The following is a 25,768-nucleotide window of genomic DNA, read 5'->3' as shown; positions in this document are numbered from 1 at the left end:
ATTCCACAATATGTTAAATGTATTTATGGTTATTAAACATTGTATTATTATGATTAAACTGGCTAATATATAATTATACACTGGTTCCTGTAAATCCATTTCCAATAATTTCTTCATTTTGTTTTAATGTTAAAATATTTAAGTGAAGCAACTGTTCAGTATTTTGGCTTTAAAATTTGGCTCAAATGACTGCTTAATATTCCAAGGGGGGATGACATGTGGGGGTATCATAAATTGTGTTTAATTAACAGACAGTAGGCTGCAACATGCGGTTTATGCAGGGACCCAAGCATAGGTCCCTGGGTTTATGACACCTTGTTGTCTTTGTAATTGTCTGGACAGTATCCGATCATAACGAGATAATCGGGTTGTGATGAACAAAGGTGCAATAAAATACCGGGATAAACATGCTGCAACAAAGAGTGTCAACATTGGTGTGAACAACTAAATCAAACAATTACATCAATCAAAAGAATTTATTTTATGTGTAACAAGGTAAGTTTTTAGACAAATAAAGGTTCAAATTAGGTACACTATATTGCGTACATAAAATCGATCTATTTTTTGTTTGTTTTCAGCATTATTTGTTTTCGTTCGTCAAATTTAATTTATTCCTGAAATAAGTTCAATTTATGAGAATTTTTAACCAAACAATGGTCGCGAATAAGTGCCAAGTAAGTGTCAAGTATGGAGATTTTTGTCGTAACCACATACCGAGCTCTTGCATGTGTTCTACTCCCGAGTTCGTTGTTAGTAAAAACAAATAATAAAAACAAAATCATCGTTTCAAAAATGCATTTCCTTGCATGCAAATGTTTTATTCAGACATAACTAGAACAATTTTATTTGATCTTTATTATCTTTTGCATGCTAAATATCATGAAAAACAATGATTTTGTAAACCTTCCCTATAGGCTCTTATATGAATTCCACCTCGTTTTGCCAACCAGTGGGCGGAGTCTAAACTTTGCAGGTGAAGTAAATTGACACTTCAATTCCCATTTTCAATGCTAAAGGTCATGTTCCAAAGTGGTAAAAAGCACTCAAATCATATGCCAATGATCAATACCATTAAAAAATAAACGCTCGGCGCTTTTTTCAATATTTCGCATTTTAATAAAATATTTACGTTTAAAGTTTAGTGGTAACAGTATGGGATTTGTCTTAATTGCGTCACACAGGGTTATTGAACGGAATGTTTAATGTATTTTCACGCTCTAACGTGCTAAAATGAAATATGCGAAAAGCGATAGCTTTAATAGGCGTCAATATAATAACAAATAAAATATTCGTGCCATTTACGCATAAATAGTGCAAGGAACGTTGATATTATCAGCGACACTGTTCAATTTTCTCTATGGCGGATTTTGTATCATCTTATTACGTCACATCCAGCTAAGGGACACAACACGTACACTAGTAAATGAGAATAACTGAAAGGGTCTATATAAAGTCTGTGATAATAAGTTTGTATAATATGTAAATTTCATTGACTTTTGCCAACAAACTAATGAGGAATGAAGAAAATCCACGAACTTCTGCAACACCCATCGTATAAGATATGCTTCTTTAAAAAAAAGTTTATCATCTGAAAACATCAAAGTAATCGATTGTGTTGATATTGTCAATCCGCCATCCTGGAAGTAAGTTGTTTTATTGAATTGTGGGTTAGGATTGGCTTATACAATTTCAAAATTTTCATTTTTAATAGCCTTAAAACTGGAGGTTAATTTCTTGTGAAAAAAATGTCAGCAGACAATAAAGCATGAAAAATACTCATAAATTAACGAGTTTATGCTTTTTAGAAACACTATTTCAACAACTATAAAAGAGGAAATATTTTATAACATCATATCAATGTATGATTAAAAATAATATTGACCTTTTTATGTCGCTTTTTATCAGAAAAAATGGTTACTGTTTGAAAACTTTGTAATAAACGAACTGCATCTTGTGTCAGTTATATCAAGGGATTCCACACCACCTCTATACCACGCCTCAAAAGAACCCAATACTCAACAAGAAAATAGCATATATACACGTGTATCTTTTTTTTAGATGCAGTCAAGTTATTTTTGCTTCTTTTGACTTTTTCCGAAAAATTTCTGACACTTTTTTCAGCCTTCAAGAAGTTTGTATATGGCAAATTATTTTAGATACTTGTCAATCGGCAAAAAATACATGTTTTAACAAGATTATAAAAAAATATAAATTTTAGAAATACAACTTCAATATTTTCTAACCTTTAACATTTCCCTTTTCACCTGTTGCAACCTAGCCTTCACTTGGCTAAGCTGCCTTTGAACCAGCCCCGTTTGACCAAGTTTGGTCATCTGAAAAAATATCCATGTAGTTCTGTGAGTAAAAAGTATAAACCCTTTGTATTCTACATGAAGGGGCAAATTAACATTACAACAATTTTCCAATTTTTACTTGCTAATATTCAATATCAAGTTTTATTTTATAATTGAAATTAAAATTATGTTCATTTCTTAAATAGCCTTCATATGTTCTCTTTATAGAAACTTTAAAAAGGCAACTACTTGGATGATGCAAAAAATGTTTGTAATTATCATATATTTAAAACATTAATAATTGGAGTGAAGTAGATCTTGATGGAAACTTGCACCCAGTTAGTCACCTTAAATATAACAACAGACAAATATTTGCTGACTTTGCTAAACAAAAAGATACTTCAAAGGAAAAGTTTTGTGTTATATTGTAAATGTTTGGAAATCAAATTCAAACTTGTTTATATTATATGACCAAGTGCTAATAATTGTTTTCCACAAGAAGTATATTTTTGGCCCGTAAAGTATTCTGAAAATGGTGTGGCACTTCTTGCTTGATCTTACAACATACATTTATCTGTAAGTCTTTCTGTGTTGCAAAACACTGTTGAAGGCTGGACAAAAAAAGTTCTTTAATAATAGCCAGATAATAAAAAATACATGTTGTAAGTGTTCACTGTGAACTAAACCTTGAAGCAACCAACATAATTGTTTCAAACACATTGGATTGCTTGCATGTTTACTTGTGCTCATTTATTATGATATCCAAAGTATGCACAAGAAAGTCATGTGCCACTCTCAAAAATATACTTTAACTATATCCCTATAAGAAATGTTTTATGCGAGCGACATATTTTTGAAAGCGACAAGTTGGCTTTATATGATAATCACTTTGAAAAATTATTTTGAAATCTCATTATACAAACAAACTTATGAGCCGACCATGAAATGCCCCCTCAACACCGCCACCAACCAGCCCACACAAACATGGATAGGGATAACAATATGTCACATGTACATCTGCCAATCTCATGGCGGGGCAAAACAAAAACTATCGACAGTACGGATTCAGTATACTCCCCTTCAAATCTCATTAGCAGGGGTAAAATGCATTATAAGTTTGTTGTTGAAACATACAGAGATCAGACGTTTTTCCCTACTTCTGAAATTTGATTGTCTTACCCTCCGCAGCTGTCCATGTACTCTTTTCAAGTCTGCTTTTACATTTCTAAGCTGACTTTTCAGCACCAATACGTGCCTTCGATTTAATCCAGATTTCTGTAAAATAGCATGTCTGGATTAATGTCAGTGTCCAAATTTCAACCAAATATTTTAAAGTAATGTTTACCAAATGGTAACTGGCAAAAGGTGCCTTGACCAGATTATTAAAAAAACATGTTTTTCTCCACGATTTTGAATTATAAAATGTGTTTGATTAAAACTAGCTTCTTTCTGCTCAGTAAAATCATAATTATGTGGGAAATACAAAAAAAAATAAATATGAATAAGTGGTTTGCCTATTAATAACTATATATGCATAGGATGATTTTACCATGAATTATTTGACTTACAACATTTAAAAAAAACAAAAACAATTTATGATCATTCGGCTGTGGTTTAAGGTGTTGTGGTGTAATAGACATGGTGTAGGACTAGCAACTCAGAGGTCATGGGTTTAATCCCCACTGTGGGAGCGTTCTTTAGATCTCCCTCAAAGACACCAAGTCCTGGTTCTAGGCCCAAGAAACAGACTCAAGAGCATTTCAATAAGCCTCTGGCTTTTGATGCAATCAGGCTCAAATAAATAGGTTTCAACTGAAGTTTAAAAAAAATTCGCCATGCAGTTTAAAAGGATCAGAAAACAAAAAGGGTTTGAAAAGTCTCATTCTCTTCTTGCATGAATAAGGGCTATTATTCTGCCAAAACTAGTTGCAGCTGAAATTTATTCCTATATGATTATACAGTCAAACCTGAATTCAGCAGTCAGTCAAGGGTAATGGCCAAAGTGACCGTTGTCCACAGGTGACCGTTGAATTCGGATCACAATTTGAAGATGGTTTGTCAGTTGGTAGTAGTGCTACTTCGTTACCCCACCCAGTCGTTTGCATACAGTGTTAAACAGATGCTCATTGCCGTTAACTAAGCATGATACCAGAATTTACTTACATTGAATAATACATAATAACATCTTATAGATTGATTTAATTTCATATTGTTATTAAACTAAAGCAGTGAATTTTTCAACGCTAGTATAATTGTTTACTCATGCATCTCGATCATTCAGTAAATATAACTTGTGACGTGCCGTTGACGTCATGTCCGTACAAGTCTAAAAAGCGGATTCGCTTTAATAAACCGATAGTACGGTGATATCGAACCGTTCTAATTCAAGGAAAAGACGCAAAAAGTTTGTTAAAATTTATTCCTACACAAACATCACACAAAAAGCATTTTAATTCAACAACCTCATACCAAATAAAAAGCTTCAAACTCACATTTGCATTCGATTCATACTTCTCCATAATTTCTCGCTTACGCTTAAGCACACTCTATACTTTCGTACGTCCAACACAGAGCTATTATTGTTATTCCGTGATTTATTATTCCGATTGCTTTTAAAAGTGTTGTGAACGCTAAAGCTCTTTTAAAGAATGATCCGAAAATGTTATTTTAAAATCGATACTCAATGTTATAAGTACAATGTACTAATTAGCGGTCATATAATTAGCGATTATTCCTTTCAACGTGTCAAAAACTCTGACATATTTTCTGTTGAAGAAACCCCCACAATTATCCCCGAAAAACAAACCTTCTCAACACCTTATTATTAGTTTAATCGCAGCGGGCCGCTTTTATAATATCAAAGGCAATTACCGCTATCAAACGCTTTAACCGCAAAATAGACGGACAAATGATGTGCAGTGTTTTTAATTTTCGCGACTCGCGTTGATTTCAGTTCAAAGATGAATTTCGGCGTTGAATATAGTGGCCGTTGGCCGTTATGGACAGGTGGCCTTTAAATTCAGGTGTAATATAGAGTGTTTCTCGTCGGGGGGATTCCAGACTGACCGTTGTCTGCAGGTGACCGGTAAATTCAGGTGACCGTTAGGTCAGTTTCGACTGTAATTCACAAAATATCATTCATTCACCCATCATTTATAGAAGAATTAAAACACAAGCTTTGAAAGGTAAGTTCATATGGACTGATGAGTGCAAAGCTCAATGACTTCCACCTTGTGGGGTCATCAAAAGTCCTGTACCTTACAATATCATAACTATAGTTGTTTTTCAGCTGCACACATATTTATCAAATCATGTTCCATTAAAAAATATCCCATTTATATTATAACTTGTTAAAATATTTGTCATAAATATTTCTCTTGTACGACTCAGCCCTATATGTTTTTTGACTGAATGATAAATAGGAGACTTTAATGGAAATCAATCTTTCAAACAAACATAAATTAAACTGACATCACTGTTATGTTTTGCAGTTTATTTAATCGATGATTACAAAATGCTTAGAATCACACAGATTAAGTATACAGGTATAACAATAGATGGCACGTAATATGTATACAAGAAACAAACATTAACACAGTCTAAAATTCAAAAATAATAATAATGTTTTTGTTCAACTTATACTAGATTCAATAATAACAAGCTAACATACATGAAAACATTAACAGATAAATAAGCTTACATACATACATTATATCGCATAACAGAAAAAAATAACATGTCTAAAAGTTCAATTTTACAGGTTTGTTTCTATTTTTTAATATTTATTAATACCATTCAAGACTGCCACATTATGTGACATATAAAAAACATTATTTTATTGGATTTATTTTTGTCTCTCAACTTTGTAGAAATAAATAGCTAACATGAATCAACACAATATATACGGATTTGCTAGATTCCCTTTAAATCCATAGAATTATGTGTACCTCATTTCTTTCATAACTTACTGATACATACCAGTAGTTACATTTTTATTTGACATTTTTGATGTGGAAAACCTATCATTATGCAGGAGTCATGCCATACCAAATAAAATATAAATGTGTAAGATAAACTGTGTCCAATATAGTTCACTGGACAAAGAAATAAGTGTTGTGCGACACAGATAAAGGGAACAAGCAAATTCGTTGAATTGATATCCCCCGCCAATATGCTTTTGGACACAAAAGTTTTCTGGATGGATGGACAACACCCTTTTACCTCAATGTGTGACCTTGACCTAAGCCCCTAGGAATATGGGTGTTGAATGTGAAGCACCCCAGATGATTGAGAATAACTATGGAAAGTTTCATGGCTCTGGCTCATGTGTTAATGAAGATAAAGCTGTAAGCTTATATTAAAAAGCATTATTTCAAGATACAAAGGGCCATAACTCCGTCATTACCAGATGGTGTACAATGCCATTTGGCGTGCATCATCCTCTTATCCATATATATATACTCGTACCAAGTTTCAATGAAATCCACCAAAGCTCTTCCAAGATATGGCTCCGGACGGAGGGACAACGCCAGAACAATATCCTCCCGCCTATGGCGGGGGGTAACAAATAGGTATGTTTCAGTTTTGTAACTCTGGCGGCATATAGTGGTGAGCAGTTCACATGTTATTCATATGTCAGGATATGCAAAAATACCAAGTTTACCACTATGACCTCGGAGCAATCGGTTGTTGCATGAAGCATGTTGACTTAATATGATTGATGATAATACATGCAAATCTATTTCAAACCCATAATCTTCAACAAAGTTAAAATAGTTGGACACCAAATATTCTGCACAAACAAACAAACAAACATGTTTACATTCACACACACACACACACACAACAGGGATGTATATGCCCTTCTGACATTATCATGTCGGAAACACTTCATCAAAGGATAATTGATTGTATCACACATTAATTCAATCTGCTACATTATCTGGTTGGGGGGGGGGGGAGAGAGTACCTCCTCCACACCCAATTAAAGAGGTTCACATATGGCCCTGTGATACATCACACCTGTTGGGTCCTTCAGGTTGCCACAGGGAACTGTGAGCCACGCCCCTTTGGTGACATCAAACAGAGAGCAGCTGTCCTCATATGGCAGGATCTCATTCTGTAACATACAGTTGTGTCGTGTTCTGAGAAAACTGGGCATAATGTATGTGCGTAAAGTGTCATCCCAGATTAGCCTGTGCAGTCCGCACAGACTTATCAGGGACAACACTTTCCGCTTGTATGGTATTTTTCGTTAAAAGGAAGTCTCTTCTACAGGAAAATCCAGTTAAGACGAAAAGTGTCGTCCTTGATTAGCCTGTGCAGACTGCAAAGGCTAATCTGGGACGACACATTACGCACATGCATTATGCCCATTTTTCTCAGAACGTGACTAAATTTACAATCATGAGCAGTAACCAATGGTTAACAAGTATGGCAGCATACCAATAGCTAAGCACTGACCATTAACAATCAAAAGACAACTAAATAAGGAAGTGGATAACTTTCAGTTAATGGCCTCCTTCCAAAGGTGGTAAAGATTGCTTTATGTGAAAAAATTTGTTAACCCTCTTAACACTTTACCACTCAGATACACACTTTGATGTGTTTGTAGTCCCTAAGAAAATTTATTTAAATTTAATATCCTTTTTATATTTGAGTTTTAAAGGCTTCATTATTGACCCTAAAAAACTGATGAGCAGCAAAATGCATCCTGAACAGTTTGCCACTTGCTCTTGGCTTTATGGTGGTTGCACATAGCCATTTTAATTTCGATTCTGAGCAGGAAAAGGTTATGTGATGGTTATGTGATATCTCCTAAAGGTATTACTTACCAGAAGTAAAGAAAACCACTTGTATCTGCAAAGTCAGTACAGCTGTCAAGCTTAGTGATTTGTGAGAAATACCTTGTTTTGATCAAGATGCACGGGTTTCTGATTGGACTCCCACACCTGCATGCCTTCCTTGAGTATGATACTGGATATCCATACACGCTCACCCTCGAACCTATTCCCTGTAGAATGCAACATGCAATTACCATTAGATAAAACTACTGCAGTGCGGGCATTGCAAACATTTATGGTCATAATTTCACAACTTCTAGGAAGCACTAGATTCAAACAATATTAATGTGTAAAGCACACTCACATAAGAACAATCAATAAACAATCACAAAAGTAAGTCACAAACGTGTTTAATAAACCTAGTCAACTAGAAATAATTATGTTCCCGGTCAATTATAGCAAGCTGTTTGTTACAAAAAGATGGCAAAAATCATGTCATATCATCATAATTAACCTTGAATTGTTTTGTACTTCATTACAATTTATGCAATTTGTTATGAATGCTGTAAGCATGTCTTAGTAATGCAACAACTTTGATTTGCCAGTATAAGTTCAATGAAGTAAGAAATAAAAAATGTTTATTGGTCAAAACATTATGAGCATAGTTGTTTTCACTATGCAAATAATATTTTTCCTCTTATGTCAGTTTAAACATTTTATTTGTGCAAGAGTGTATCAAAAGCCTTATGGGCTATTCAGACGCTTTGGAGTATGATTTCTTGGTAAAAACAACACTTTGTTTCAAAGAATGCTTTCAAAACAGGTTTTGAACCTAAGACATTCAGGTCTCTAGGTAGACATCATATCAAACACAAACTTATATTCAAACTAGTAAGCACAAAAGCAAACAAGTCGATACTGGCCTGATTCAGCTTTATAGATAAACATTAAAACAATGTCACTTGCTTTTTAAGAAGTCCTGCACAGCATCTTCCTTGTCCTTGGTTTCCATGGTTACAAGATAACCATGGTACTGATGGCAGTACATGTTGGCCGCATCAGAGGTCATGTTATTTGTGGAGGTCAAGAAGCAAAATGATCCCACATTGGAAGCAGTAAACAGTCGTGGACAACTGGATTCTTTGGAACCAGTCTCTGAAAATGATTTAGTATTGGACAATTTAAATAAAGATATAGAGTCTACATTAAACACATTGTTTAAAAAGAAGTCTTTGACAATAGTTAATGGATATAAAAATAGTTGCATTACCTATTAGGATTATGAATCAAATGTGTTTTTATTAGATAAGTGAAAAAAACCTCTTTTGGTGTTATAAACCTATATAGATAAATCTAAGAAAACAACAGAAGTTAAAACAAAAATTTGTCTGTAGTTGTATTTTTGTGTGAAGAAAATCATAGTGTTTGATAAACAATAATTGGTAGCTCATTACTAATATCCGATAATTACTATTTTAAAGTCATTTGCAAATTATCTTACCTTTATAAACTCTCGAAGCACTTTTTAAAAATGTTCTGGGTTCGTCCATTTGGCTTCTTCTGTCATAACTGCTCACAGATCTCTTTCTCAAACCATTCCTTCTGTTAGGCATGCTAACTTGTCTAGGCATCATATCAGATCTAATGAGAGCCATCATATCAGGTCTACTTAGAGCCACTATATCAGGTCTACTGGGAGGCATTATATCCGGTCTACTGGGAGCAATAATATCAGGTCTACTGGTAGGCATTATATCAGATCTCTTTCTTCTACCCTGCCTTCTTCTGGCTCTCTTTCTACTATGTCTATATCTATGTCTCTTTCCTAAACCAGGCCTTCTCAGTGATCTACGTGGTCTACTTCCAGGTCTCCTCCTATGTCCAGGTCTCTTAGCTATACCAGGCCTATGTGTAGGTTTATTAGCTATACCAGGCCTATTTCCAGGTCTCTTAGGTATACCAGGCCTATTTCTAGGTCTCTTAGCTATACCAGGCCTTCTCAGTGGTCTACGTGGTCTACTTCCAGGTCTCCTTTTCCTAACAGGTCTTTTTCCTTTTATAGGAGTACTTCCAGATTTCTTAAGCATTCCAGGCCTATTTCCAGGTCTATTAGCTATACCAGGCCTATGTCCAGGTCTCTTAGCTATACCAGGCCTATGGCCAGGTCTCTTAGCTATACCAGGCCTATGTGCAGGTCTATTAGCTATACCAGGCCTATTTCCAGGTCTCTTAGGTATACCAGGCCTATTTCTAGGTCTCTTAGCTATACCAGGCCTTCTCAGTGGTCTACGTGGTCTACTTCCAGGTCTCCTTTTCCTAACAGGTCTTTTTCCTTTTATAGGAGTACTTCCAGATTTCTTAAGCATTCCAGGCCTATTTCCAGGTCTATTAGCTATACCAGGCCTATGTCCAGGTCTCTTAGCTATACCAGGCCTATGTCCAGGTCTCTTAGCTATACCAGGCCTATGTGCAGGTCTATTAGCTATACCAGGCCTATTTCCAGGTCTCTTAGGTATACCAGGCCTATTTCTAGGTCTCTTAGCTATACCAGGCCTTCTCAGTGGTCTACGTGGTCTATTTCCAGGTCTCCTTTTCCTAACAGGTCTTTTTCCTTTTATAGGAGTACTTCCAGATTTCTTAAGCATTCCAGGCCTATTTCCAGGTCTATTAGCTATACCAGGCCTATGTCCAGGTCTCTTAGCTATACCAGGCCTATGGCCAGTTCTCTTAGCTATACCAGGCCTATGTGCAGGTCTATTAGCTATACCAGGCCTATTTCCAGGTCTCTTAGGTATACCAGGCCTATTTCTAGGTCTCTTAGCTATACCAGGCCTTCTCAGTGGTCTACGTGGTCTACTTCCAGGTCTCCTTTTCCTAACAGGTCTTTTTCCTTTTATAGGAGTACTTCCAGATTTCTTAAGCATTCCAGGCCTATTTCCAGGTCTATTAGCTATACCAGGCCTATGTCCAGGTCTCTTAGCTATACCAGGCCTATGTCCAGGTCTCTTAGCTATACCAGGCCTATGTGCAGGTCTATTAGCTATACCAGGCCTATTACCAGGTCTCTTAGGTATACCAGGCCTATTTCTAGGTCTCTTAGCTATACCAGGCCTTCTCAGTGGTCTACGTGGTCTACTTCCAGGTCTCCTTTTCCTAACAGGTCTTTTTCCTTTTATAGGAGTACTTCCAGATTTCTTAAGCATTCCAGGCCTATTTCCAGGTCTATTAGCTATACCAGGCCTATGTCCAGGTCTCTTAGCTATACCAGGCCTATGTCCAGGTCTCTTAGCTATACCAGGCCTATGTGCAGGTCTATTAGCTATACCAGGCCTATTTCCAGGTCTCTTAGGTATACCAGGCCTATTTCTAGGTCTCTTAGCTATACCAGGCCTATATATATTTGATATTTTTATTCCAGGGATATTTTTGTTGGACTTCCTGTTTTTTTTCTTCAATATCTTATATTGCAGTTTTGCAAATTTCTTTGATAAATTTACATTTTTCTTCATAGTTTTAGTGAGATTAGCCACCGTCTTTTTCTTCTTTCTTTGTGCCTGCAATACCATTAAAACACTTGATGACATGTTAACACTCTCATAGACATGCAGATTTATTTATAGTTCAGTTCACTGTAACACTGTCGTATGTGAATTAGGAATATGACATCGAACTGTCCATGGGCATCTTTTTGTTTATTTTCTCAAACAGATCGATTAATTCCATGTTGGTTATGTTTGTATGTAAAATTATGTCTATACTTTTAGCAAAATTTTTTTTTTCCATGACTTTATCATTTAGAGTCATTGTAAAGGAAAAACTGAGAACAGCAATCAGTCAAGGGAAATGGCCAAAGTGATAGTTGTTGATGAGTGACTGCTATTCTCGGATAAGCATTGTTTAGATGGTTGGTCAGTTGATAGTATTGCCGTGTCGTTACCCCATCTAGTTGTCAGCACACAATTTAAAACAAAGGCTCATTGCTGATAACTAGGCCACAGCACAATAACATAAATAATTTCTATTAAATAACACAGAATAATGTCTTATAAATTTGTATCATTTCATTACTATGTTTTCACCGAATCTATGACTTTATCAACGATAGAATTGTTGTTTACTCATGCATGTTGTTCATTCAGTAAATCCAAGAGTTCGTATTACATTCATTGGGATGTATTTTTAAGTGATTTTCATGTGTCATTGACGTCACCTCCAAACAAATATAAAAGCGGATTTACTGTCATAAACCAAAGTACAGTATTACTGTATAGTTTTAATTCAAAGAAAAAGACACCAAAATCTTGTTAAAAAAATGTTTAAAAATATTAAGTTTGTAATAAAAGTCGCAATACAAGGTATATTTTTCCTTAACAGACGATCACTAATCCTGTTATCGCCTTCTTATAACAACACTCGCCAGCTTAGTGTTTTTAACACTTTATCAGCGATAAAGATCTATAGACTTTGTCACGCTCTCATGCTTAGTCGTTATGAATGCAGCTGATAATTGCTTCTAATACACAATCTTGTTGTTGCGTGCACCTGTTTCGTTGGTGGTCTTAACTTTTAAGACTCCAAACAACTGACGTGTGACCATTGTTTTCAGGTGCAAACATGACTTTCAGAGTGAACTAAACTGCCTGTTGGCCGTTATGAACAATTCACCGTTATTCTCAAATATTATATACTGTGAAACCATTATTATTTGTCAGACAGTAATTTTCGTCTTTTTCGTCCTTCGACCGATGGACGAATTCAAGATCCTAACGAACAATCATGTCCCATATTTGAAACAAATAAGACTGAATTACCGTAGGCATGAGGCATTTAAATCCAGCGTAATCCACCCATATACACAGGGCTCGAAATTAACACTTGCACACTCGCAAAATGCGAGTAAAAAAAGATTGCAAGGTAAGTTATAAGCCGCTAGTATTTTTTGCAAGTAAAGAAATAGTGAAAAAAACGAGTTATATTGCTAAATGCGTTTGACGGCATGAACGCTAAACCGTAGGTCAATTTTTTGAACGTCCGAATACCCATATGCGGAAGCGCGCAACTTGTTTGTAGACTTGTATACTTATAGTACAGATACCCGGATGGTATTGATACAAAGAACATGAAACAGTCGACTATTCACACTCAAGTTAAATCCGGTTTTGACACAAAGGGGTGTACATTATACAGTGTACTAACAACTGACATTTCCTGTAAAACGCGAATGCAATAAGGCTGTATCGAATGCATCGACTTCGTTTAGGTAGAATAGTGTTGATAAGCGCTAATTGTTAACAACTTTATTACCCATTGTGTGTATTGTGTTGTTCAGGGGTGTTGCAGATTATACAGCCAACACGCGGTGAATCCAGATTAAAGACAATACTATTAAAAATATAAGGGACAGTTACTATCACCTGAAATAACAGACTTGTTAATTGGCATATGCCAAACAAGGCCCACCTCCTGCAAGTGACTACCAAGTGTCATCCCTCTTTCCCCAGCACGAATTTTTCGCAACCGCGTATTACATGTATTACAAACATTACAAAAAAATCGGAGGCTTTTTTTTCAAAACCAGAAATGGACAAATTTAAGTGCTGACGAAATAGTCTTTTTTAAAAAAGGACGAAATTTCGTGCTGACTAAAATAAATGGTTTCACAGTAGTGAATTTTATCGGGGAAATCCAGACTGACCATTGTCTGCAATTGACCATTATTCACAAGTGACCATAAGTTCAGTTTTGACTGTATTTATCATTATTTTAAACTGTATTTGAGCACAAATGGACACATTTTTTGTTTTACTTTGGAGGTTCCCAAAAAACACAAGTGAGCATCCAATTTTGTAGTAAACAAGAGCTGTCTCCATAGCTAAACATATGCCCCCGATGAACGCTTTGATTGAAATTAATATGAGCATTTTTCAAAACCTAAACGCATTTTTCGAAAACTAAACGCAGACCCTAAGTTCAAGGTCAAAGTCAAAGGGGTCAAAATGTGTGTGCGTATGGAAAGGCTTTGTCAATATACACATGCATACTAAATATGCATGTCACATCTTAAGCGACATAGAAGTTATGAGCATTTTTCGAAACCTTAACGCAAAGTGTGACGGACAAACGGATGGCCAGACGGACGGACAGACAGACAGTGCGATCACTATATGCCCTCCTTCGGGGACATAAAAATACTACTAACATGCATTTATATATGTAAGTGCATATTTTGATAACAATAATTTGTCAAAATCAATAAATTCAACAAGTAATAAATTCAACAAGTAAAACTGGATATACTATACTACATTAAAAAAACAGAGTGTAACCCAAAATGGATGTCTTATTCCTAGTTAACATAATAGTTTGTTCTGTTCAGTTACAGAGGGCTAATCAAGTTATGATCAAAAGGAAATCTACATGAAGATGTCCATGCCACAAAGGTATTTTGCGCAGGCCTGTACCCTTTACAACTGTTATCTAAATATTAAATGCCACCCACTAAACAGCCATGTCAACAAGAACCATTTTAACATGGCCATCCCCACGTAAATGTGTTTGCTTGTATGACAAGATTTGTTTTAGAGAGTAGAATAATATCTGTAAATAAAGTATCAAGGTAATCCCTTCAGTAGATTTAGAGTTAATCTTTTCAGTAGATTTAGAGTTATGCTCCAGACAAAACGGATACAAATTTACTATGAAATTTTATAAAAGGAGATGATTCAAAAACAACGTCCGAAAAGAGTTATAGTTCATGTCCACTGCACTTCCCATAGTTGCCATCTGTTTATATTTCTAGTTTCAAGTAAATCCCTTCAGTAGATTTAGAGTTATGCTCCAGACAAAAATTTACTTGAAATTAAATAAAGGTAGATAATTCAACAACTAAGGTAGATAGTTATGATTCTTAGTCACTACGGTAATTGCAATCTGTTTATATTTAAAGTTTCAAGTAAATCCCTTCAGTAGATTAAGATTTATGCTCTGGACAAAAATTAACTTTGAAATTATATAAAGGGGGATAATTCAAAAACTAATGTAGATAGAGTTATGGTTCTTAGTCACTGCACTTCTCCTAGTTGCCATCATCTGTTTATATTCTAAGTTTAAAGTAAATCAATTGAATAGATTTGGAGTTATGCATTGGACAAAGTTTCGGACGGAAGGATGGACGGACTTTACACTGTGCACATTACTAAGCGAGAACTGTTGTCAACAACATTGGTGATTGTTGCTGGGTTTCACGAAGAAAGTGAAAATGGAGAATTTTTGAACGCATTTCAAGAGTATTATTCGCTTGAATTTCAAGTTTGGTAACTGAAAAACATGTAGACTTATTCTCGTTTATTTTTAGAACCAAGATCTGGTTTACATCTGAAGGTATACTTTAACTGTAAAATAAGTGCAAATAAGTGATAATTTACCTATGAGGGGTATTCATCCTGAATGTAAGTCACTTATTATTTATTACAATTATGTATCAAATGCCTCTTATTTTCATTTGAATAAGAGTGTTTGTAAAACAAGCATGCCCCCCCCCAATAGGGCTGTCAGTTGTAGTGGCAGCCATTGTGTGAATACGCCATAAACTGACCCAGAAATAGATTCCACTGATGTCTCAGCAAAGAAAATATAACAGTTAAAAAACAATATCCCCATTTTTCGCAATCAACAAAAACGAAATTGTATAGATACCAAGATATATAACAAATCAAAGCACTGAAGCCGCTGCAGTTGTTCATTTTAATGAAAGAAATATATTCAATATCAATCACAGGATATGAATTTCAACCTTCCAAGGAAGTCATATCTAACCAACACAAGAAACTACTAAAATCAATGTAATTTCAAATTAAGTGTCTACATGGAAGAGATTTTCCTTCAATTTGGGTACACTTTTGCTTTTACAGAGGTGAGATTTAAGCAAACAACTCAAGGGTTGAATATGACAGTTTTAATCTTTTTTTTTTCAACAGGATTCACACAATCTTCTTGTGATTAAAAGGATGAAGCTAAGCTTTAAACCAGAACTGCATTTGTGAAATACAAAGCCCCCCCTCTGCATTTTGAAGCCACACAGCAGCCAGAGGCCAATAAAAACTTCATTACCAAGTTACAAGTGTATTGATTTTTTACAAAGTTGCCAGCCTCGGACAGTATCTAAAACTGGTTTTGGAAAAAAATCCTCAAGTGTTATTTTGAAGAAAATTCCTATTGCAATTTACTTTGTCAAAAATCAATGGATCAAAACAAAACTCACACCTCAACTGTAAGTCATGTAGATAGACTCACATACCAAAAGTCAGCTAAATATCTGAAAGCTTTTTTCGCAAAAAAACTCCGGAAAACAGTTATTATAGAGAAAATTATTAAGTCCAAGGCAAATAACTTTGCCAAAAATCAATGGACCAGAACCAAACTGACACTTCATCTGTAAGACATGTAGGAACAATCAAATACCAAAAAATCAGCTCAATATATGTAAGTATTTCATTAAAAAACTTCCAGAAAAAAGTTATTATAGAGAAAATTATGAAGTGCAAGGCCCATAACTTTCCTAAAAATCAATAGGCGGAATGAAACTCACACTTCATATTTGAGTCATGTATGTAGCCCCACACACCAAATAACAGGTCAATATCTGGAAGTGTTCATAAAAAAAAAAAAACTTGGAATTTAGGGAGAACAGATGGACGGACGTGCAACTGCTATCTGTTACCCTATTGGGGCCTTAAAAATCAGCTATATATTTGAAAGCGTTCCTTAAAAAAAAACCTAAAAAACGATAATTATAGAGACAATTTCTATGTCAATGACAATAACCTTCCCAAAAATAAAAGGACTGGAAAAAACTGACAACTCCTCTTTAAGTTGGAGCAGTTGTCTAATGGTAGGACACTGGCTTAAGGATCGAGAAGTCCCGGGTTCAAATCCCGCCCTGGCCACTGGAATTTCCTTGAGCAAGAAATTTATCCTACATCCGCTCCTCTCCACCCAGGTGTATAAATGGGTACCTTTGAGGGAAATAAGTCAATGTGCCGTGGCTGCCTTGTGCGCCATATGTAAACCGACGACTTAAATCCCATTGATCGGGGGGTAAATGTCAAAGTCGATTTAATCATAGTGAATAATAAGACGGTAAAAGCATGCCTTTTACCTTTAAGTCATGTAGGTAGACTCACCCAACAAATATCAAGTCAATATCTGAAAGAATTTAAGAAAAATGTCCAGAAAATGGAGTTCTGGAAAGACAGACAGACAGACAGACAGTATGACTGCTACTGTGTAACCATTTATTTTCGCCAGCAAGAAATCTGGTCATTTAAAAAAAAATGACGTTTTCGTCAGCACTTGAAACTGCCAATTCCTGACTTTAAAAAAACAACACTAAAAATAAAAAATGCTTCAGTCAATATCTGATTTGTTTGTCAAACATGTCCGAAATATATCGCGGTTGCGATAAATCATAGTTGGGAAAGAGGGAGGACATTTGAGAGTCACTTGCAGGAGGTGGGGCTTGTTTGTCACATGTCAATATACTAGTCTTTTCTTATCAGGTGATTAGTAATGGGCCCCAATTATTTATCATTATTATGATTAGCGGATTGGTGTGACCGAATAACCATTAACGAGTATTTGAAACAGTGAAGCCGATTGCCAATTTGCCTCATTCATTTACTTTCATGGCCAAACTGATTACCTTTATCGGGGCAAATTAGAGAAGGTGCAAACATTATTGGTTATAATTAGTGTTAGCAAACTATTTGGTCAGTTTTCAATAAAGTTTAAAGCGTTTTTCATCTTAATATTTGATCACTTTAAGTACAGTAATTTGTCTGACATGTCACTTTTAATAATGTCAATTAATTAAACAAATTTAAATTAATACAATAACGCAGATGACAGGGTCCAAGTCTCGAAAATGTGTTTAAAAATTTCATAAACACATACACCATTTTTCGGAAGTTTAAAATTAACACTGCATAATGGGACATCGGTTTCATAGGGCACAGTTCAGATTTAAATTTAACAACCAAGGGACTAGTGAGTTTAAATTAGATTGAATGCAATAGGATACAAAACAACGTTTAGTTGCGTTATACTCAGTAATTCGAAAAACGTGCTTCCCGGGGATTCCCTGAAAATCGTGCGAAAATGAAAGTGAATTTCTGTAAACAATTACCGTGCGTTTGGATGGATCTAATCGTCATAATTGCTCATTTCTCTTTACCTTTTGTAAACGTTTTCAATTGCTACAAATAACAATTATTTGAAACATGTATCCTACAATTTGTCAAAGTTGTCTATGATTAAAAAGATTGATAGCCGATAAACGAAACACAAGCTATTTTCACACCTGTATTGTAGTTAAACGCTAACAACCAAACACAAATCAATATGTTCTGCATTAATTTTTAATCAGTGAGGGAATGTATATCAGTCAGGTGTTAATCACACATCATCATCTTTCAATTTCGTTTATCGTCTTCGATCCTGATCAGCTGTGTGGAGACTGTATAATCTGCAACAACAATGAAAAACATCATGCACACAATGGTTAATAAAGTTGTTAGCAATTAGCACTAATCATAACTATTCTACCTAAACGAAGTAAACACAGTCGATACAGCTGTACTGCACTCGCGTTTTGCAGCAATGTCATGTGTGAGTTAAGTACACTGTATAATCTACACCCCTTTGTGTCAAAATCGGATTATCTTGATTACGAAACAGTCGGAGTATTATGCGTGAAATACGTTTGATTTTAATGCCCAATGTCTTCAAAATTTTAGTCTTTATTTATTCAAATATGGGACATGATTGTTCGTTAGGATCTTGAATTTGTAAATCGGTCGACTGACGTAATACACGAAAATTAATGCCTGAGGATTAATAATGGTTTCACAGTATATGCCATCCTCCCGAGGCCTTTTACAAGTATGAATACATATACAAATATACTGCAACTTAAACAGAGGAAATCTGAACGGAGAGAGGAAAATACAATTGACCTCTGTTTTGAATTAGTCAGCAAAGTAATGTATTTTTTAAGGGTAAACTAAAAAAAAATATATCACCACTGTATTTATGTATTGTAAAAGCCTACGGGTACTGTCGCTCATTCAAAGTGTGCTCTCATATTAGCCAATATTGATTTTCCAACACAACTACCCTGTGCCTTTAGGCAGGCTTTAGTTGGATAAAGAGATACATGTTTATGACAGACAATGATCTTTAAAAATACTCCTGAATATCAATTGTGCGTACTTTCTGGCACAATATTAAATGCAAAAAATGTGCGTGATTTTTTTAAAAACATAGCGCAAATCACAAGGTCTAGAATGTACACTATGTTGCAGAGACATTATTGATAATCATTAATGCTAACATTGGAAATGATGTACAAGAGTAAATTACTCACGATGGAACATATCAAAAGTAAAGCAATGAGACTTCAAATGAGGTGTGTTTTTATAAAAAAATGTTTAGCCCTTTACACATTTACTAGTTTAAATAACTACTAATTATCAATTAAACACTTATGTGTGAACATGGTAAATGGCAAGAACATAATGATTTAAATGTACTACTTACATTATTTATATTTTCAAAGCCACCAAAGCCCAGCATTAATAATATAGATCCATTAGGGTATCAAGCATTGATATGTATGCAAGCTGTGATTTATTAAGACCATGCTTAATTTCTTTATTAAAACGCATAGAAATTGAGCAACCATTCATAGTTCTACAGCAACCATAAAGATTTAGACTTCAAGTACATGTACGATATTTGATGAAGAAGAAAAACAGCCTTTGAAAATATAAAACCTTTATTAAGATATCATGTATAATCAAGTATGACTGAGATTTAATCATAAAAGTTCTTTCTTTTTCAATTACCGTAAATCCACGAATATAATACGCCATCGTGCATAATACGCACCCCGAGTTTGGTCAAAATTTATCGGTAAAAAATGAAAATCCAAGTTAAATACGCACTCAAAAAATCAGTGTCTGAAATGAGCCATTTCCGAAAAAATGTGTCAATATATTTTTGTGTTGTGAAAATAGCAAATCAATTTGGTGTTGTCAACTATCTGTTTCACAGTAATACCCCGGTATATTGATTGGGATGTGTTATAGTGCTGTTGTTATGACAGTTGCATAATAAATATCTCTGTCTATTGTTTATATTACCATTGATTGTTACCGATAACACACGGGCACCTTGCTGACATCCGGGTCAAGTAGTCATAATTACAAAAGAAAGAAGCAGAGACGCTGTTTTTGTTTTCACATTTAATTCATTCAATTTGACAATATTCGGGACGATAATAATTATAATAATAATAAAGTAATAAGAAGACAAAATGGTTACTTCCGTTTTTATAGATGTCTAGATGAATAACTTTTCCGAAGTGTTACAAACTCGATACTTTAATATAACTTAAAATACAATTAAACCGCTCGTGTTTTTCATGATCTCTTTAATTAAAATACGCTGCTGTCATTAAGGCTAGTTTGGGAGTAAAAAACAAATTAATTAATTATCACCTTTCAATAAAATCGGCAATCGGCAGTCAGGTGTAATAGACTCTATTAGCATCATAAAAATAATTATTTAATGACCACTCTTTACTTCAGATATGGTAAATATGCGGTAGAAAGAAAAATAGTGGTCAGCGAAGAAATATTTATTTACGGGTATTGTCAGGTTTTTTTTTTCATTTGCTAATCTCTTTATACGACTAAGCGTCCAGTCGCTATTTTGTAGGCAGACGACGATATTAACTGTGTATTCAAAGAATACAGTGTTTGTGCATGAATGACCCAATATTATCGATAGCTCCTCCCGTTCTCACGTTTCATTCGACAACGTCATTTCATGTGTAAGCGAGCTCAATGTTGATCGACCAGCTACCATGCGCACTTCAATAACAATAAGGTCAAGCGATGTCTCATAATCGGGTACAGACTTGGTTTTGTTTACTGTTCGAATTGCGAACACTTTCATTAAAACAAAGAGAAAACCAGTGAGATATAAATGGCGGATGTTTTCAATGAAATTTTACTATATTTTCGCATTTTCACAAATAAGATTTTTATTGAGTCGAATTCTCAATATTTTTGCAAATGACTCAAATGGCGAACAACAGCGCGAGCCCTGTGGCACCCCTTTGATATAATGGTGTAGTTCAAAATGGCTGCCGCGAAGCGAATAACAGAGATTTAGTTGAAAATTTGCACAGGAAAAATTGTGTTCTGCTCTAAACTCGTATATTGTACGCACCTCCTATTTGAAGAAAAAATTGGCATGTAAAAAAGTGCGTATTATATTTGTAGATTTATGGTAAACCTACTCTAAATTGCAAAGTAAACTCATAAATAGAGCTTTGTCACAGACGTGCCGAATACCCCCACATGCTGCATTGACACAGAATATTTTGCATGTTGTCTTCACAAAAAACAGCAGACACCATGCCCAATGTTTAAAACACAAAAAGTGACCCCTTGACCTAGTTTTTGACCCGGCATGGCCCATGTTTGAACTTGACCTACACATCATCTAGATACAACTACTGACCAAGTTTGAGGAAACTCTGATGAAAAATACTTGAATTAGAGAGCAGACACCATGCTCAATGTTTAAAATGCACTAAAAGACCCCGAGACATAGTTTTTTAACCGTCATGACCCATATTCGAACTTGACATAGACCTCATCTATATACAACATCTGACCAAGTTTGGTGAAGATCGAATGAAAACAACTTTGCCTTCAGTATGCCTTCAATCCTTGATTTTTTAGTTATTTGGTTAACAGTTGTATTTCTGCAGACTGAATTTCAGAATACACTATTAAGCTTACTTGTTTGTAAACAACTAAAAAGACACTCACTGAACTAGATACAGTAAAAAATGGAAAAAATTACTTGTTTCAACATGGAAATAGCTATCTTTATGAGCATCACATGATGGGCCTCTCTGAGTTATGTTGTTTGTATAATAATTAATGTAATAATTTCACAGCAATAAAACAAATTGCAGCAATTTAGCAATACAAAATTTAACTCGAAAAAGAAACCTGATTAATAGTTAAAACAAGAGGGCCTGAAAGGCCCAAAGTCGCTCACCTGAGATAAAAAGAAAGGACCTGTTCTTTGCAGCCCAAGATATCAATGGAACAAATGTTCTAACCAAGTATCATGAAGAATGAACAACTAATGGCCCCTTGGCGGCCATGTTTTTTTAACAGACCTGACTGAACCATTTTTTTAACTCTTCCAAGATATGTCCAAATTTCATGAAGATTCGGAAAAAAAATGTGTCTTCTAGACTGTTCACATGTTGTCACTATTTACATATAAAGAAAACTGCCACACTCCCTGGTGGCCATGTTTTTTCAATGATCATGACCATTTTCAAACTCGTCCGAGACATCCACATAACTAATGTTTTGACAAAATTTCATGATTAGGCAAAACATGTGACTTCTAGAGTGTCCACAAGCTTTTTTACAAATATAAATATACCGATCCAAACCATTATCGAACTCAACTGTCTTATCCAGGTGCGGTAGTGCGGTCTCCTTCGCTTACGCAAATGAACTGGTCACAGGACGGTTACAAGTTATGTAACTTTGTAAGCACTTATGTAATGCGCAGGGATCATATTTTTTTCGGTTTTGTCGGTCCTTGACCGATTGGGGTCATGAAAGACCAATTGAAAATCCCAAACAGTCGGTCCGATTCTGTTTGCTATTAAAATGCCCATGTCATGGAATCGATTACACAGTGTACATGCTAACACACCCTAATGAAATTCTTATCTCGATTAGGTGTGATAAACCATTCGCTGCAGTCTCTAAACCGGTCAGGACCGGTTTATTGCACGTCAGACCAAGAATAAAAAACTTGTGAACATCGGATTAAAGACGCATCCGAAAAGGCGCGTCTGAATGCACGCGCTGTAACTAAACAAAGCATGCTGATACATTTTCCACCAGCGTAATAATCCGGTAATATAATTATGAATGAAAGTCGCGGATCTGATCGACAGAACAGCCGAAAGTTATTTTTATGGGCGGAACTTCACATAAAATAGTACACAAGAAAAAAAAAATACATTGAATAAATCTTTAGTAAAAACGTGTCAGAATCGAAATAATTCGTGTACTTTATACTTTGTTGTTGAATAACTCACGACCGGAAAATTAGATGCATGGTTTCAAATGCTTCGCTCTCGTGATTAAATCCCTACGCATCTAAACTATCGGCCTTGGGTTATTTGACAACAAATTATTTCTTAATTATTTGGTTTGTTGTTGTCAGTAGCCAACCTACGCACAGAAACTTGTTTGGTTCAGTGCATGTTTGTAAACTATTATCGAGTCGACAACAATTTAAAACATCAGTTTAGACTTACACAGATTAATAATATTGACAACGATGAAAAAAGTCTGATAAAACAGCACACGAAACAACAATAAAATACCAAATGATAAAACCAGTTGAGAAAACTCGTTCCGTTTAAAAAAATGCCTAAGGGAATTTTATTTGTTCACGTATTATACCACCTTCATTAAGGGCAAAATCAATGGTATATATTTTAACGTAATTTGTCACGATTTCGGATATACATTTTCGAATACTTTTCCCCATTTATATCCAGACCGATTGATGTTGCGGGAAAATATGATCCCTGGTAATGCGGAAATATTTATTTGACAAACTCTTATTTCCGGTCAGGTTGAATATACTGACTGATTGTAATTCAATTAACTAAAGGCGTTCAGTCAGGGACGCCTAAATACACTCAAAGAATTTATTTATAAGTAAAAAACCAAAGCAGCTTTAACAAAAACAAGTGAATGTTTTTTCACTGATCACGACCATTTTCAAACTCGTCCAAGACATCCACATTACTAATATTTTGACAAAATTTCATGATGATTAGGCAAAACATGTGACTTTTAGAGTGTTCACAAGCTTTTTTACTATATAAATACAAGCCAAGTCTAAAGAATCTAAGTATCGTTACAAAAATGAACAACATACAGCAAATACCTTAATGAATGTAAAAAGAAGTTCAAAATCTATAAAAAAAATCTGATATAAATATAAGTTACTGTTAGTCTAGAAAGTGCTTCAAAAATCTAGTTTACAATATAGGTCTAATTTAATCTAAAGAACAATATTTATGGAGATTAGGAAACTTCAGTGAATCAAATGTAAAAATAAGAAAAAATACTACAGTTATTGAAATAGAATAGAGTCTTTCTAATTTAGAAAATGACAAATAAAAATAATCTAAATAATAAGAATAATTTAAAAAATAATGCCAAAATGTCATGATGCTGGTGTTAAAAAATAATTTAGAGTTTAATTATTTCAAAATTCCAACCTTTTTCAAGAGCTGTTAACTTTTCAAGAAAGGATCAAGCGATGTTTAAATCAGCCAAAACAGCTTATTTAATACAGTTCAGAAGAGATCAATGGCAGAGTAGTCAATTTTCCCTCAGAACAGTGCATTTATCAATGATAAATATCTTCCCAAATTCTAGAGCAGAACTAAAAATAGATAACTGAACCAGGTTAAACTAGGGAGATAAATACTGCATAAATACTGCAAAATCATGCACATGTTGTCTTTCTTTCAGTTATCTCTTAGTTGAAAGGTTTATCATAAGTGTCAATGACTAAAACAGTTATGTTAACCATGAAAATTCTGTGTTATGAAAAATTACAAAACAAAGCTAATGTCACATAATATTGACATAATCAAACCAAACTTTACTACACAGGAAACCAACGTTCTGACCAAATTTCATGAAGATTGAGCAAACTAGAAAGTTAACAAGATTTTACTACATGTGTATAGCCATATATAGCCATATAAGGAAACATGCCCCGCCCCTTGGCAGCCATGTTTTTCAAGCTAAGGTTACCATTTTTCCAAGATATCATTGGGACATATCATCTGAGCAAGTTTCATGAAGATCGGAAAATAAATGTGGCCTCTAGAGTGTTAACAAGGTTTTACTATAGCCATATAAGGAAAAATGCCCCGCTCCCTTGCGGCCAGGTTTTTCAACCAACCGATATCATTTTCGAACTCATCCAGGATATCATTGGGGTGAATCTTCTCACCAAGTTTTATGAGGATCGGACAATAAATGTGGCCTCTAGAGTGTTAACAAGATTTTGCTAAAGCCATATAAGGAAAAATGCCCGCCCCCCCCCCCCCCTTGGCAGCCATGTTTTTCAAGCAAATGTAACCATTTTCGAACTCATCCAAGATATCATTGAAACAAATCTTCTGACTAAATTTCATGAAGATTGGACAATAAATGTGGCCTCTAGAGAGTGAACAAGGCAAATGTTGACGTCGCACAACGGACAACGCACGACGGACAAAAGGCGATCACAAAAGCTCACCATGAGCACGTTGTGCTCAGGTGAGCTAAAAAAAGACAATGGTAGATAATAAGTTGTATAATTTATGCTAGAGGCTTGAGTTCTTCAACTATATTCATTCACAAATGGAAACATACTGTGACTATGGTGTTAAATGGAATATTTTTTACCACAGAGTGTATGAAAAAAAATCAATAAACAATGTTTGTATTATACATAGAGCAGAGGAGAATGTTTATGAATGATTAAAATGTCCACTACCTGCTGCATTTT

At 34.9% G+C, this 25,768-nt stretch overlaps 1 protein-coding gene across 50 annotated transcripts in view; it reads right to left on the bottom strand.

Annotated features, from left to right (window-relative positions):
- The window catches only part of LOC127873833 (uncharacterized), a 433,898-nt gene that overhangs the window by 241,139 nt on the left and 166,991 nt on the right, over window positions 1-25,768 (bottom strand). For 19 of the 50 annotated variants that reach the window (XM_052417870.1, XM_052417862.1, XM_052417866.1 and 16 more), the window contains exon 17: window positions 3,474-3,569. In XM_052417870.1, the coding sequence (XP_052273830.1) occupies window positions 3,474-3,569 (96 nt within the window). Of the gene's footprint in view, window positions 1-3,473; window positions 3,570-5,772; window positions 7,414-8,200; window positions 8,308-9,043; window positions 9,233-9,578; window positions 9,963-10,241; window positions 11,632-25,768 lie in introns of those variants that run through there. The other 31 variants (XM_052417848.1, XM_052417841.1, XM_052417850.1 and 28 more) reach the window with 15 other exon arrangements.

This window comes from Dreissena polymorpha, chromosome 3 (assembly GCF_020536995.1).
Source record: "Dreissena polymorpha isolate Duluth1 chromosome 3, UMN_Dpol_1.0, whole genome shotgun sequence".
NCBI classification, from domain to species: Eukaryota; Metazoa; Mollusca; class Bivalvia; order Myida; family Dreissenidae; genus Dreissena; species Dreissena polymorpha.
This window is presented reverse-complemented; position numbering and strand designations above follow the sequence as displayed.